Genomic DNA, 17,430 nt, shown 5'->3' with positions numbered 1-17,430 from the left:
ACACTGACAAATCTCTAATTATTAATTACTTATTTCCAGTGTTTCAATGACATTAGGTGGAAGTTTAGGCCATGAGCCTAATATGACAACTGATATGTTTTTAGTGTCAGTAACGCTACCATGTGTTCATTTATAATCCAATTTATGTTATAATCTATTATATCATAAATCTATTTTCAATAGTCACCTCAACAACAGAGAGGAGACTAGAAACAACAGGAGCCCGTTTCAGACTGTGACTGTGTGTTAGATATAACCAACAGTCAGACTTCAGATAGACTGAGTCTGAATTCATCTGGTGCACGAAGCAGTTTAGTGCTTAACTATCTTAAGCCGGACTGTGGTACAATGAATTCTGGGTAAATTAAAGTTTTTTCAATATAAAAAGAACGGCTGACCAAGGAACCACATGTAAGCGCTCAGCTCTGTTTACCCCAGCAGAAAATATTTGCCTGTAGGAAGAATTCAACAGTTACAGGAGTGTATAAAGTGTGTAACAATAAAAAGAAAAATCTGATTTGGAAAAAATAAATGTCTGCAGTCTCTAAAAACTCTTTCCCTTCCCTTTGCTCTCTCCATAACAACGCACATTATGAGCCATGTTTTCCTGTTTTTTGTTGTTGGGTGCTGGTTAAAGCAGGTGTCTTTGATTGTGAAGATGTCTAATATTTTTGGCTTAAAATTAGTCAACACTACAGACCAGTCTGAAATATCTCGGTGAAACCGGTCCCAGGATTTGATTCAAACAACATTAACCACAACATGAACTCTGGTTTCTGGTGAGCAAGTTAAACTTTTCTTTAACTGCCGGATGTTTAAACACAAAAGACACAAACAGGATAAGCTTCATCATTTCTAGGATTTGATAGACATGTTTGCTTGATGAAACATCAGAAACATGAAACATCTCCATATTGTGCTTTAAATGTTTCTGAGCTGACTGTTGACAGCCTCGCTAAAATCACAGCTCTGTATTGTACCTAAATGAATCATTCATAGGTCTTCAGACATTCGGATTTGACACGGCAGGAAAAGCACAGGTAAGTCTAATGACGGTGATGATCTCTTCGTTACTGAAAAGCAAGCATTTTATAATGTTATTGGTGACACTTGTGTTTCATTCCACACACCCCGCCTACATTTACACACTGACCTCTGTGATAAGGAGGCGGCCCGCTGCTGGTCAGTGTCCGGGACCGCGGCCTCTCGCCCCTCAGCCTCACCGCGCCGTCCAGCTGCACCGACTCAGAGAGCGAAGGAAGCATCTCTCCACGGAGCAAGGCCAGGTCATGCTCCGAGAAGGAGCGATCCCTTTTCAGAGGCATGGGGGAGCTCTCTGCCCTCCTCAGCTCCCCGTTGTCTGGGGACTCCTCCTCCTGTGGTGGGATGGAGGTCGAAGAGACAGAGGAAGGGTTCAGGGTGGAGAAGGAAGAGGATTAGGAGGAGTTGGAGGTGGAGGAGAAAAAGAGAGAAGGTGAAGTGATGGACAGAAGGCAGCACACAAAATGTGTACATAAAGAAATGTCATCTGGCAAATGTATAGTGTGGACTAAGCTTGAAAGGTACAGTGGGTGAAGTCTGTCTTGAACTAACCTAACAAACTGAACCAGAATGAAACGGTTTTATGGAGCCAAGTCAGAGCTGATGTGAAAAATCAATCCAAGTCAATCCTATTTTTTTCATGACTTTAAAACACCTGAAGCATTCAACACAGTTCACATCAATTCACATTACAGAAAACATACAAGACAAAACTGGGATGTTTTTTTAAACGTATAGCAGCAGTGAGCTCAGACTCTGACGTAAGTGAAGATGAACCCAGAACTGAACTCCTCGGTTCTCTCAGTCTGTCGCTTTGCTCTGCTGTAATCATGACGTTGCGGCTTCAATTCCTATTTGGGTAATGTGATTTTTTTTGGAAATCAATGTACATAACTCAATAACCTTCAAATATCAAACAGGAGCCCTGATAAGTTGTTCATTTTATAGCAACAAAATTAAAAAACTGGCATTTTACTATTCTGGAAAAGTGTTGTATAATGTTTAAAATCAAAAAAGACAAGTGACACAAAAAAAAAAAAAAAAGATTTCTAGTCAGTTGGATTAAGTTATTTGGGTTGTACACAGTGTCTCTATATTGTGGAAATACTGTCTGTATGTCTGGTAAATAATATCAATAATGTGACAGGAGGCGTCTATTTCTTTCATTTCTATCAAAGTAAAATTTAAGGAGAGGTGAAAATATTTCTCACTGTGATGCTACAGCCATGGGTCATAACAGTTCATTGGCTTTATTTAAATTGGAGTGGATTTAAAAACATGTTAACTGGAATACTGTGCAGATACACAGATACACACACTGAAGAAGACAAATGCAGTTCGTGTTAAAATGTGATGAATTTGACAAATACAGAAAAGTGACTCGTGTTCAGTGGAGCTCAGCCTGAATCTGACACAACCAGAATCAGGCTCGTCTGCAGGGATAAGTTCCCATGGTAACTTAAGTCAGACTTACAAACAGAATTTCTTGAAAATAAGCCTGATTTAAAATTTTTCCGACTTGATTCCCTTTCCTGTTCAACTGACAGAGGGAAACATCTAAGCTCCATTATTCATTATACTCCAACTTAGACTCTCATCTGCTTTGAACTGGTTCATTCTGCAGTAGCTCTGACTCTGTGCTGCTGGACACAGGTTTCATCGTGGTCCACTGGCCATGGACACTTCTACTGGATGTAAAGAGCCTGCTGGTGACGGAGGAGGCTTAAACTCCTGTGAGAGACTCAGTGTTTCAGCAGATCTCCATATAATATGTAATTCAAAGGATGAACAAAGTAGAAGAGAAGAAGAGAAGATGAACAATACCCATGCCACCCTTTCTAACCTGAATACGGCTCATAGCACATAGAAAAAGTCTATAAATGTGAAACTGAGGTGAAAAAGAAACCAGAATGAACAGCAACAAGACAAGAAGAAGATTTCCCCAGATGTTGACAGAAGAGGATTCATTCAAACCATTGTTTCACTTTCTACCCTCTGTGCTATCCTGCAACTGCACAGAGGCATTTTAACCCACTTATGCTGGGAAATCAGTGCATGTGCTCCTGTGAAGAACACCAGCCAGCCCTCAGAGACAGCAACAATGATTCCTTTTATTTTCCCCTCCAAGACTTCAGTGTTGGAGCTCCTGCCTGGCCTCACCTCAGATATGTTCATCTCCTCCATCTCTGCCAGGGTCGGGGCCTTGAGCAGGATGCGAGGGCGGGACGGCGGCCGGGGCCCGGGCTCTGACATGGACAGGTCGATGCACGAAGTAGATTTGACGTTACAGGGACAGGTCTGAGCCAGGCAGGGGAGAGAGCCAAATGCTGAGGGGAGAGAAACCAAAACACTGTCAGGGAGGAAACACGCAAGATGCACTGAGATCAGAAGGCAGTGACTCAACATGTAAGATGTACTGTGTGCAGCATTTTAACATCACTGACTCAGAACTACACCCATTTTTAGACGTGGGTGTAATTGCTGTAAACCAACAAGAGGAGCTGCAGTTCCACTGTCGCTTTGCCACTGAATTTATTGTTATTGTGAGACACTGAGTCGTGTCAGGAGCAGAATGTTCTGTGTTGATTTGCAGCACAAATCGGACAGAAGCGAGTCCAGTACAAACAGAACAATGGAGGAGGTGATTCTGTGTAATGTGAAACAGGTTGTTCATAGTAAAAACCTGACAGAGAATTGTGAGCCCACTCTGCAGTTCCACTCACTCACTTCCACACAGTTCTTTAGCATCTTTCAGCTCATTGATTTGGTTTTATGCTCCACAAATCTGCAGTTTTGCGTCAGTCTCACCTCATTCATCAAGCTCGTTTCCAACAGCTCTGATGAACCCGGTGTACACTGGTGGCCAGAAACAGCTGCAAATAAACGCTGATGCACTTGTTTACTGGCATGTTAGGAGAATGCTGGAATGTGTAAACCAGCAATCGTTTGCTAGCATGTTCACCATAACCACGTCATTGTTGTGTTTTCAGCTTGTTCTGCTGCTGCAAAGTGGCAAAAATTACAATGACATAATGTACAGGCAAAGAAAAGAAAAGAAAAGAAAAGAAAAGAAAAGAAAACATATCTCCTTCAGTAAAAGTTGCCAAGGAGAGGGGCAGAGACAGTAAGGCCAGGAACACACTAGCTGCATGGCGTGTGCGTGGTGTGTGCGTGGCGTGTGCGTGGTGTGTGCGTGGCGTGTGCGTGGCGTGTGCGTGGCGTGTGCGTTGCGGCTGCCGTAAGTCTTGGGTTTCATTTTGGCGATGTTAACGGGTTAGAGCGGACACACTACATGCATGTCTCATGCCTCGCATCTGCCTTGCGTAATCTCACGCGTGAAATAGACAGAGAAAAGACTTGTTGATGTCATAGCGATATCACACCAGCAGCATTACATAAAACTGACTCCTTCCACTACAATTGTCTGTCTAGGCTGAACCTGAGTGTGATACAAACATAAAAAAATTATAGAAATATGTATATATATATCTATATATAGACTTTAGTGATGTTCTCTGTCAAAAACAAATAAGAAATTAATTTATAATGAAAACAAATCCAACATTTCAGTAACCTGCAAACTCTATTTACTGTGTGAACACAGCTCAGCGACATCAGCTGCCACACACATGCAACTCAGGCAGTGTGTTCCAGGCATAAGAAACAGATTTCATTGGATATGTGGTTTCGGATTTTAGAAACACTCACTTTGCTGATGTCACCAGTCTGTGATTGATTCAACTGTTCGACAATGGTTTCAACTACAAATTTAATTCACTGTGTAATTTTTGATTGTTTTTAACCACCCAGACTGTGAAACAGCTGTTGAGGATCCAGTGCCTGACTCATGGGACAGATCAGACGCTTCTTAGTTGAGAGCCAGTCCCTCTGACCATTAGGTCACTCTACTACACATGTTGCAGTGATAATGTTGCTTATAATTTATTTTCAGAGATGTGCTTCCTTGTTTGCATAAATCAACCACAGCAGTTTTAAACAGCAGATTGTTAAGTTCAGATTTCATCCTCTGGAAAATATGGCTCCTTCATCAGCAGCCTCCACGCTGACTTACTCTGACCTTGATCTGTAAATAGCAGGTCAATATTTATGAAATGCAACACCACCTCCACATATGCTGTAGCTCCACATGGAAAAAATACTCTTGTTACACACTACAGCTTACAAACCTGTATGCAGTACAAACTGACCCTCGCAGGCTACTGTACAGAGTGTACAGGGCAGAGCGTCAGCCCTGAAGTCATCGTTTAACTGAGTGTGTGGTCCGGTCACACTGACACTCATGCAGTGACTTTACATAGAGACACAGACAAATCCAAACATAAAGTATGATGACAAGAGCAGCTACCAGACCTTTTCTTTTACATCTTTTAATATCTCCACAATACTTCTCACCAGACACCATCCAACTGTTTTTTATGTTGACAAATGTTGACAAATATAATATACGACCATCTCATAAGAACTTCAGTGTCTGTCTGGTGGAAACAAAACAAGGTCTGCTTTTGATTCTGAGCACAGGTCAAGTGCAAAACAAATAAAGCTTTGTCATTTATAAATGCAGATCTATGTAATACATAAGAATTTCTTGTTATGGATTTTCTTGAGGACATCATTAAAATGAGCAAATTCATGATATTTTACATAAACTTGTGATTTGACCTTTGGTGAGGGGCTTTAATTTAGGATTATTGGGGTAAACAAAACAGTGGTGAATGATAGTCCCTTACGTCTGGAGCTGGGAAGGACCACCGGCCTGAGCTTCCTCTCCTGCTTGATCTCAGCCAGGACCTGGTCATGGAGGGACTGCTGCTGCGGGGGAGGAGGGGGGAGGCTGCGCTCTGTAGCCTAATGAGGAGAAATAATGAGAGGGTCCATACTTCTGAGAAATATAAAAGATATAAAAAAGAGATGACAAAAAAAATGTTCTCCCCTTGGTGCCATTGAGGACAAAATATGTACATACATGTATGGATGAAAAAGGTTTATACACATTGTATATAATACAACCATTCAAAAACTCTCCAGTGAAACTCAGAATAACATGTAGTTCTAGTAATAATGAGAGTTAAAACTCTAGTAATTCAGTTTGAGGGTTAGGGTTAAAGCCATGATATCATTGGTGAAAACCGCTGTTTGACAGATATACAAAATAAAAGCCCTGATAAACTGGTTTAACTCTGATAAAATACCTGTGAAGTAGATGTACAGGTACATCAGATCACAGGACAAAATAAAACGCTAGAGTTATTCTAGGTAAACAAACTGTTTTTACAAAATCTCTGGGTAGGTATTATATGTAATGTATTTGAAGAATCTCAAGCTCCAGAGTGAGCTCTGTGAGGCTGGGTTAGAGCACAAGGGAGGAGATCACTGGGTGTGTTCTCTACAGACCCCTTTGTTTGAAACCATGCTGCCATACCTATAAGTTGTTTGAAATAATTAGCCATTGTTTAAGGTTCCTATCGTTTATTTCGTTTTCCTTCAAGTTATGTTTACATACAATGAATTTGTATTTAACCGTGTATTTGTATCTTAACAGATTCAGAAATAGATGAAGCTGTTTGGTACCTACCTTTGAGGAAGCATATCATGTGTTGGAGTCATTTAGTATATTTTATTTGAGATAAGTGTAAGTAAGGCAAATTGTTTTAATTTAGTAGAGGAAGCATATCACTTTGTATCTTGTATGTAATTATGTTTTCTGTAAACAGGATAAACAGAATCCAGACAAAGTGATTTAAAGATTTCTTCCTTTAGTATTTGTTATGGTATGTCCTGCAATTCATTGACTTTGACTTTCCATCCATCCATCTGTCCATCCATCTGTTCATCCATCTGTTCATCCATCTGTTCATCCATCTATCCATCCATCCATCCCTTCCTTGCCTAACTCCTCACCCAATAAATGGTTAAATGGCTCTTGGATCCATGTGTTCTGATGTGCACACCAGCTAGAAGCTCTATGGTCCAGTTATTCTTATCGTGACTCATCAGGCAATAATATCCAAATATATATCAGGTCAGGTTTAGATTATATAGTCTCTGTACAGTCTTTGTTTCAGTATTATATGTATATGGAGCTAATATTAGTATGCATTGAGGGTAGCAGTATTGTAATGTATCAATTATCAATTAGAGTCAGTTCAAGAGAATGCAATTCCAAAATTGTGCATTTTTAAGGGAGATTTAAAATGGGTTAACAGAGCTGGCCAGCTAGTGATATATACACATGTATTAGCAATTGCTAAATACTGTGTATGAGGGAGATCTAATGTTAGCAATACAAAGAGTTAACTGTCACATTAACATCATTAAGCTACATTTATAGAGAACGCCACTTATTTATGCCTTAGTTTTTAAGCCTAGTTATTATATAGAGAATTCTTTACTGCGTTGCTATGATACACACTGGGTGGTTTTCAGCTGTAGTGAACCTCTATTCAAGCTAAAGCCACTCACCGGTTTAAGTGGAGGTCTTGATCTGATGAAGTCCAAAATCAGTTCATGGGCATTTCTCTTCACTCTGGTAGGAATGTCTCCATCCACCTGGGTAAGACAACAAACACAACACGAAGTGTAGCACTTTGTTAATCATACACACAGCTGCAGTGAGGGGCTTCATGTACTGTAAAGGCTCAGTCGTGCTCAACATTACAGACGGATGTATGGATACGGACGGGGCCTTCTGTCTTAACTTCATTTCATTTTGTTCGTGTTTGTGAACATTTTCTGGAACTGTGGAGGTATGGACAAAATGGAGCAGTACAACTGGAAATCATGGGGGCAGTGTAGCCAGTAGTTCAATCGAGACACGACCGAAGGACACGATGAAGAAATTTCAAAAATGGCAAAACTATTTGAGGAGAGGTTATGTAACGTGTTCAAAGGCCTGACAGACCGTCGCCATCTACACTGTTTCCTACTGTTTTTCCCTTTTTGTTGAAAATGTATAGGAACATTATATATATATATATATATATATATATGAACAAGCATGAACAGTGTAAATAGGTAAATAGTTTCACCAGAATAAGCAGATGTATAGACAAATATATAGTATATAACCAAAGGAGAAAAAAAAGAAGAAAAAAAATTCTAGTAAATCTAGAATTGGTGGATATATATTTTTAAATTTCTATGACCAAAGCAGGAAAGAATGATTTATTATTTGAAAACAAAACTTACTCTTTCTTAACAAGTACATTATTACGACCTCCTCCACTTTTGCCATGTTTGTTACTGTGTAAAACTCTGGGCTGCCCTCTAGTGATGGTATAGCTAAACATCCATGCCAAAGTAAATGATGCCTGTGTGGAGGAGTAAATAAAAAATGCAATAAAACCATACTAATGATAGCAACTGCAAAATAGTGTACCATTCTAATACAATACATGATAATATGAAATGATGCTCTTTGCAGAATATTAGAAATGTTGTATGTGACTGTATGAAATGATTTCAATGTAGAAGCACTGCATAACAATATTAATACCCAGTCACAGTGGCTCCACCCTCTGTGGAAATGAACTGCAACAGCTGCCAGAACAACAGACGGCAGAGAAGCCTTCATTAATATTTGTGTTGTGAGTCTGAATTATGTATCTGCCCCTGGACCAGGCCTCAGAGTGACTCTGCCACGTGTGTGCCTGCTAAACAACAGCTTCTTACTGTAACAGAGCCTGTAGAGTACATGGTGCAATGACGGTGGCTTTAAGGTCTTTAAATGACAAACTGGAGTCACAGTCTCACTCCTGTCTGTCCACATGCCCCATTACAACAAAGTCAGGCGATGATGATGATATGACATTTCTATCAGGGCTGAGATTTCAGAGAAGGAAAAGATTTCATGATATTTTCTTCCTCAAGACATGTGACGGTTTGACTCATTCCTCTGCAAGTGACATTTCAACGACTTGCAGCATCAACAAGTTCACTGACACTTTATACTCTGACTCTGACTCTGCTTATTTACAGCACAAACACTTCCTCTATCTCCATCACTTCATCTACATCTATCAATTTAAATGGCTCATCTTGTCTTAATGATTAGATTGATTTTTTAAAACTAGGGGCTCGTCTCTCACCATGACTTTACGTAGCTGGAACTTGCGCGCTCGTATGTCCTGCATCAGCATCTCAAAGGGGGTGAGGCTGAACTCTGTGGGCAGTGGGTTGAACGGCTGCTCCTGCACCTTCTTCAGCTTCACGCCCTGCCTGAGCTCCTTCATCAGCTGCACCCACAGACGCGCCTGCGATGGAAACAACAATACACATCTGCATGTGACAACACTAGTTACTCCAGCCACACGCACTGTTGCATTGTTCTCCCCGTCACACTGTGCTCTCGCTCGTTTCAACTCACCCAGTCTCTGTGTTTCAGTGCGTCTAGTTCAGCTGTAGACCTGTCTTCCAGAGCTTCATCTTTTGTGATCTTCTTCAGCATCTGTGCACCAACAGGCAAGAAATACATTTGCTATTTTTTTTTTTTTTTTTTTACAATAACAAGCTTATGCACTGACAACAGTAACACTACAAACACTGGTGCAAAACCCAAAGGGTTATTTTCAATAACTTTCAATAGACTGCAGTATTCTCATGTTAAAACCCTTTGTGTACAATTTTTATGTCAGTATTTCAAATTATTCTGATGGCATAAGTTTATGTTCATGTCTTGTCTATGTGTTTCTTTTATGACGGAGTATTAGAGCCACACTGAGGAAAAGAAATCTCATATTTTGAGAGAAAAGTCAAAATATAATGAGAAAAAAGTGTAATTTTAGGTATCATGATGTTTTAGAGGGGAAATATCAGAAGCTTTAAAATGAGGAACATGAAGCATCCTGTGAAGTTCTACTTTAGGTTTCACAAATAATGAACAACTTTATCTTTTCATCATCATCATCATCATCATCATCATCATCATCATCATCATCAGCATCATCATCATCATCAGCATCAGCATCAGGACATTGTGAAGAAACTGAGTCTATTCTATAGTTAGAGAGACAAACAGCAGCTGCCAGAAGCAGCTCAGGCTGACACTGACTGTCCTTTCACCTGTTTGATTGGTTGATGTAATATTCCTAAAAATTATGGGTTTTTTCTCTCTCGAAATTTTACATTTGTAATTCTCACAATATTACGACTTTATTCTCAGATTTCTTTTTTTTCCTCAATGTGGCCCTGATACTCAGTCGTATGCCTTCACCCCGTCTCCCAGAATCTGTCGTGTACATCGTGGCCTTAACCTGAATGGCTCAACACTGAACAAGACTATTTGGAGGTGAAAGAAATAAATAAAAGTGAGGGCGTCCTAATACATGTGGAAAACCACATGCACATACAACTACAGCAAGTATGATGAGTCCAGGTTCTTCATATTAAGTTTGGCTAACCTGTGGGTGTTAAAAGGAAAACTATAGTTTATTATGACTTGGGCTTTATTTTCACAGCTATGGCCATCTGTTCTGTCAGAACTGTCCGTGAGAACACTGTAATCACCGAAGTAATTGCTGAGATCTTGGGAGGTGGTGACATCACTGAAACATGTCCCATAGGCATCAGCCACGAGCGGTCAGATGATCAGTTTCTAAACATGCCAACAGGTTTACACAGATCAGCTACAACTTCATACAGAACTACAGACCAAAACTGAGAGCAAATGTGTCACTGTTAATAACCCTTTACTGCACGGACAAACTGTGGAGACTGGAGGTCAAAGGACTGTAGGTCAAACTTGAGTCTAGAGATCGGGCTGCAAACTGTGCTGGATATTTACGTCACACAGTTGTGTCCTGATTTTGCATTTACTTTTATTTTCATTTTCAAATGAATCAAAGTAAACTGGGGGTTTGTTTGTTGATAACCTGTCTGATCTGATATGTTTCTTTCTTTCTAGAGTTCAGCAATTAAAGCTATTAAAGAGCAATGGAGCATCCTGATTTTGTTTATGTCACATGCACATAAATGCACACCTATTGTGTGAGGCAAATGCAGTACACATTCCTGCTGACAGCTTCATGTGTACAATGCAGCAATGCACCAGTGAAGGCAGAGGAGAAGAAGAAGACTGATTTAAACAACGTGGACTTTAAAGAAGTCCAATAATCAGTTTTGTGGGTGTTTCAGAAGGAGGGGAATTCAACATGTTTGTCAGACACACAGTGAGTTTTGGTGATAAACACTGAATGAAAACAGAACTGTTTGTTTACAAGAAAATTCACCTTTAACTTGGCGAATACAAAATAATCACTACTGATGAAAGCAACAGCCAAAACTGTAGAAATAAGACCCAGGTTGTAATAAATGAGAAAAATCCTTCTTAACCTAAATGATAACTATATAACTGAATAACTGTGGAGCATTCATACATTTCAGTCACAGTATGAGTCTCCAGAGGTCTTTTTGAGTCTGGTAAAAGACAGTGACTGCCATCTGCATACACTCATGTAAGAAGAGCAGCTTCCTGCACAGTGTTTCTGTTCAACAGTGGTAAACCTCTGCAGGGGCACAAGAGAGGAAGATTTGAGTTTGAGTACTGGAGGGAAACTGTGGAGGTGCTTTCTTCAGTCATTTATCAGTCTCTGCTCTGTAGCATGTAAACAGGAATATCAATGTAGATGGATTGTAAAGACTTCAAATTCAGAGAGCGAGGTGCAGGCCACTGGAGGCAGCAGCAGTCAAGTATATACGTGAAAACCAGGCCCCGTGTGTATTTTCATGTATTCTTTCCCTGAATGTTATCAGTTAATTTTGCTACAAAATTCAGCTGGCATTCTTTTTTTCTTTCTTTGAAGGGTTGCGTTAACGCTGACACGACAGTCTCACATACCTCCTTAGCATCTCTGATCTTGATGAGGAAGGTCTGCAGCTCTAGAGTCTCTACAAACAGAGCTCTGCAGACGGCCTGGTAGTGCTCTGGAGCCAGGCTTGGGTTGGCCAGACGAGACGCACACATCGCCATCACCTGGTGGAACGTACACATCGGCCTTATCACTCCCTCCTGCTCCTCCTCTAGTTCCTCCTCCTCTTCCTGCCCGCTGTACCCCTCATCTGTTGCGCCATTGCCGGCAGTGCTGTCGCCCTCTCCGCTCTGCTCCCCCCCAGCCATGCGTTCGATGAGGCGCTCCAGCTGTGGACTGAGCTCCCGCTCCTCGCTGTCGTCCAGCCCCCAGTCCAGAGCTTGGTAGATGGCCACGCCCAGCGACTGGACCAGCTGAAGGGATGGATAAGGAGGAGAAGAAGAACAGCAAGACAGTTAGGTGTCCTTCAACAACAACATTCCCCACACTGAGTTCAAATCCAGCCTAAAAACAAACAATCCCCTCAGACAAAACATTAAGATCATGGAAAACACTGTTCATGTTGTATCTGACTCATCAACTCAGCTGATCCTGTGACTGTGTTGAAGACATTTAAGTGAAGGTGGCCAAACTTCAATGGGATTTTGTGTACATACAGTACAGCAAATTTTGGAGTGCTGGCAGAGGTCATCACCTCCCACCCTCAACAGTGAGTGAGAGATAACGAAGACAACGTGAAATTTACAATATACCAAGAGGAGGAAGATGATGGCAGAGACATCTCTAGAAAAGGTCAAGCATATTGTTCCAAAACTGTCACCTAGAAAAACTAGAATCACCTCCTCATGGTTACATCCCTGTTTATCCAGAGTCATATAAAATATGATCCATTTGTGTCAGATTGTGTCATAATTTATATGTTAAGTCTTGAATTATAGTTAAAAAGTGTTTTCTGAGGGCACTGTGACCTTGACCTTTGACCACCAAAGTCTAACACGTTCATCCTCAATTTGAAGAAATTCCCTTGAGGAGTTCTGGAGATATCGCATTCACAAGGCCAAAACTGTGTTTGTGTGGTCACCACACTCATGACCTTTGACCCCCAAAATCAAATTAGTTCATCCTTGAGTCCAAGGTTGTGTCTGAAATCGCTCACTCATTCACTCCTCCCTCCTCACGCTCCAGGGAGTTCTACGTAGAGGACTATATAGTGACCTCGTCTGTAAAATGGAAAAACACTTTGGGACACTCTGTTGTTCTTTCTTTCAGCGTGAGTGCAATGCATGATGGTCTTTATTGCTTGGTTAGTGACCATCGGTTGTACACTACTTTTCACAATGCCTTCAGGGATACTATGAGTCCACTATATAGGGTATAATAATACTCACTAAACATCCAGACAGCTCTACAAAATGGCGAACTCACTATATAGTGGACTCTGTAGGGAGTAGTGAGTGATTTCAGACACAGCCACTGTGAGTGTTTGAACCAAATTGAAGAAGTTCCATCGAGGCGATGCTGAGATATCGTGTCCACGAGAACGGGACAGACGGACAACCTGAAAACAATATGCCTCACGCTCTGGCTGCCAGCATGGAGGCATGGATCCTTATGTGGTAAGTAAAGGTCTGATGACAGCTGATACCTGAAGTCAATTCTTGTTTTCTGTCACCATTCAAACAGTGAAGTGTTTGTTTCTCTGTACCTGTCTGGCCTGACGCTCTGCAGAGGGTGGAGGAGGAGTCCCGTCAGCGTCATCTGAAGAGACAAAGACACAAAACTCATTTAGGACCTTTAATTTTACTTAAAGGGTATTTTTTTAGTTTTCCATCCAAATAATTTCTATGACACTTTCTAAATGACAATTCTTCTGAAACTAAATTTGTCCACTGCTAGACAGCACAGAAATCAACTTTTTTTGGGGGACATTTTGATAAAAAAAACAAACAAACAAACAAACAAACAAAAAAACATGCAGCCAAAGCCTGAACATAAACATTATAAAAATCAAACATAAAAAGATGACAAGCAGTCATATATCCTCTTCCCAGTTATGCCACAGGGTTTTTCATGTTATTATTAATTTTGATTAAATATGGGACTGACCAAAACTGAAATTGTTTTGAATGATTCATAACTTCCCAGCTTTTAAAGTGACAGGTTTTTGTTTTTTTCCATTAAACAGTTTATTTATCTTTGTGTAGAGAAGATGTTGTTGATATCGAGCTAGTCTCATCCATCTTTTGTCAGTCAAAGTTAACTTCTCCTGAATCTGCAAAGGCAGTTATAGCCTTGTTAATATTTCTTGAAGAACTGGTTCTTTTTTTTCTGTAAATATGTTTCATATGAATGTGTTCATTTTGGCAGATCCCAACAGCAGAGAGATGAAACAGGTGCTAACTAAGGTTACTGCTCCTCCGATGGAACATAAAGCTCTCAGCACTCTCTGTGGGACTGTTAAGAAAATAGATTTAAACTTCATACAGTTTGATTTGTCTGTGACTGGAGTTCGTTACACATACTGTAGATATAATTTAGAACAGTGAGGCAGCTTTAAACAAAAATCAAAAATGCTTCCAACCAGGTGATTAATCATCAAGTTGTTTGAGGAAGCACAATATTTGTGCCACTAACAGTGATGACTGTGAACTTTACAGCAACAATAAAAACTAGAATCTCCACCTCCTGGTTGTTTCCTCCACCAACCAGCCAGGGTGCAGGAAATATGGCCTCAGTCTCTCCTTCCTGAGTTACAGTGTTGAATAATGACCAGAGGTGTTTTTGCAGAACATTATGATGAAGCTGACCTTTGATCTTGTGTGTCACCACTTCATTTTATCCTTATAGACATTTGAATTAAACTGTGTTCTGTAGCACAAGTTTCTTGTGTTTACCTTAAAATTAATGAATTTGTGAGTTATGGTCAAAAAACATGTTTTGTGAGGTCACTGTGACCATGACCTTTAACCTTTGACCACCAAAATCTAATCAGCTCATCTTTGAGTCCAAGTGAATGTTTGTGCCAAATCTTAACAAATTTCGAGAGACACCACGTTCAGGATGTCAAAATCGTGTTTTGTGAGGTCACCGTGACCTTGACCTTTGACCGCCAAAATCGAATCACCTTATACTTGAGTCCAAGTGAACATTTGTGCCAAATTTGAAGAAATCCCATCAAGGCATTGGCATAACTAAAGCCCTATTCAGACCTGGCATTAAAACGAGACAGAGACAGAGACAGAGACAGACAGAGAGAGAGAGAGAGAGACAGAGTGACATGAGGTTTTAGCCATTTGAAATATTAAATATTTTCAGTCACACTTGAGATCAGATCACCAGACAGGTGTTAATACCAGGTCTGAACACGTCAGTCTCAGTCTTTCAACGATCTTCTACTCATCACATCTAATGTGTTACTGCGTCAAGGTTAGAATCAGGTTTAGGTTAGGGTAAGGGGTTAGGGAATGCAGTATATGTTTGTCTGTGTGTGCATGTGTGTGTGTGTGTACGTGTGTGTGTGTGTGACAGAAAAAAGCTCTCTCTCTCAGCTCAGATGTCAGTAATGACACCCAAGAGGACTGAAACTCCTCGATCAGCAGCTCTCACTGCGGAGAAACAGGAGAACGGACAGACAAGAGGGGCAGGAGACGGAGACAAAGACAGACGGAGAGAGACGGTGTAAACACCAGGGAAGAGAGAGAATGGAGTAATCAGTAAAAAGAGAGATGAGAGAGATCAGCAGAAAAATAAAAGAAACAGCGAGCAGGGGTCTGGATGCGGTGATGGGGTTGGGGTTGGGGGGGGGGGGGGGACCTCTCCTGTCAACAACAAAGTGCTGAGAGCGGGACATGACCGTCAGACAAACACAGCATCACTCTGTTCCCTGTGTGAACACAGACGCTGCTTCCATCCACAACAAAGGGTGGCAACTGACACTGAGGGAGGGTGAAGAAACTCTATTATACTGCCCTTCCCACAGGAGTGAAGGGATAACATGAACCCCTCCAAACCTGTCAGACAGGTTCACATAATGCACGGCCAGGGTCACGTAGTGTAACCAACGATACTTCCTTCAGTTTCCCACAGTGACGGGTCAGTAAACACAGAAGAGGACAGGAAAAGACTTCCAACTGCCTCAAGCTTCTGTCTTGAACACAAGGAACTAGTCAGTCACATGGTTATGGAGACATTTGTTTTTATCCACTAAGCTGCAGTGATTTTCTAACAGAAAGTTTCACGATGAAAATCAAACCATTTTCATTTTCAGGGCTGTTTTTCTCCGAAATTTTTATGCTAACATGCTAATTGCTAACATTCTGGGTGGCTAGTTAGTGAGAACAGGAGGAGTTTTCAGCCGTGCTGCAGCTCCATGAGGCTGACACTGCATTGGTGAGAGGAGAGCCCTCACTTAGTGAGAAGAACGACAGAAGCATCAACAAACTTGTAAAATGGCTGCAAAGCAACAATGTGTTAACATTTAAATAAATTCACTGATTTAACTCAAATCCAGTGGATTCAGCGAATTGAAAGTTGTTAGCGTCCCTTTCTTTCTTTCCTGCTAATAGTGTTCGCTGTAACGGAGGTTTCTGTATGAATGCAGTGTTACACTTTGACTTTGGTTCCACGAATCCCAGCCTCATGTTTTTGTTTTTTTTGTCTTTGGTTGAGCATGTTTTTTTCCTCTATATAATATTTATCATGTTCACCGTTTTAGTTTAGCATCTTAGCACCTAGCTAGGCATATGATGTCGTCTGATCACATTTTGTTCATTATCTAACTCACTTAATGCTACACACGCACGCATGCGCACACACACACACACACACACACACACACACACACACACACACACACACACACACACACACACACACACACACACACACACACACACACACACACACACTCTCTCCCAAGATGGACTTTGCCATGTGTTGCCATTGTAATAAGGTCTGAGACACTTAATTCAAAGAACCCACAGAGTGATAAGAGGAGGGAAACTGGGCTGGGAAGAGGAAGAGGAGACCTGGTTATAAATGAATGACAGACAGAACATGCTTATTTACAACCATCAGCTGAAATACACACACACACACACACACACAAACTCTCCCAAGATGGACTTTGCCATGTGTTGCCATTGTAATAAGGTCTGAGACACTTAATTCAAAGAACCCACAGAGTGATAAGAGGAGGGAAACTGGGCTGGGAAGAGGAAGAGGAGACCTGGTTATAAATGAATGACAGACAGAACATGCTTATTTACAACCATCAGCTGAAATGACCTTTATCTCCAGGCACACCAAAGGAATACAGAATAACGATGTAGCACACCTTTACCTACATGTTGAGTCAAAGTTGACATTTGAACACTTTTCAAATCATTATGAGTGCATTTATTGCAAGAGAGCAATATCCAAGAGGGAATCACTGAAATAACACACAGGATATCCTGACTCTAACCTGGTGGCTGACAGTGTGTCTCACTGAGCCTGACCTACAAATAGTCTCAGTAATATCACTGCAGCTCTTTATGATATCCTGACCAGTTGGTGGGTTCGTTTT

General features: G+C 40.9%; 1 protein-coding gene across 1 annotated transcript in view; it reads right to left on the bottom strand.

Moving 5' to 3' along the window:
* spire2 (spire type actin nucleation factor 2) overlaps positions 1-17,430 on the bottom strand; it is a 35,182-nt gene that overhangs the window by 8,475 nt on the left and 9,277 nt on the right. The window contains exons 2-9 of the mRNA XM_022768555.1: positions 13,570-13,622; positions 11,894-12,292; positions 9,425-9,505; positions 9,147-9,311; positions 7,522-7,608; positions 5,790-5,907; positions 3,202-3,368; positions 1,154-1,376 (exon numbers count right to left, since the gene is read on the bottom strand). Coding sequence (XP_022624276.1) covers positions 1,154-1,376; positions 3,202-3,368; positions 5,790-5,907; positions 7,522-7,608; positions 9,147-9,311; positions 9,425-9,505; positions 11,894-12,292; positions 13,570-13,622 — 1,293 coding nt within the window. The remainder of the gene's footprint in view (positions 1-1,153; positions 1,377-3,201; positions 3,369-5,789; positions 5,908-7,521; positions 7,609-9,146; positions 9,312-9,424; positions 9,506-11,893; positions 12,293-13,569; positions 13,623-17,430) is intronic.

Source organism: Seriola dumerili, unplaced genomic scaffold, assembly GCF_002260705.1.
Source record: "Seriola dumerili isolate Sdu_G_001 unplaced genomic scaffold, Sdu_1.0 BDQW01001690.1, whole genome shotgun sequence".
Classification (NCBI taxonomy): Eukaryota; Metazoa; Chordata; class Actinopteri; order Carangiformes; family Carangidae; genus Seriola; species Seriola dumerili.
Note: the sequence above shows the minus strand (reverse complement) of the source record. Positions and strands in the feature narration are given on the sequence as shown.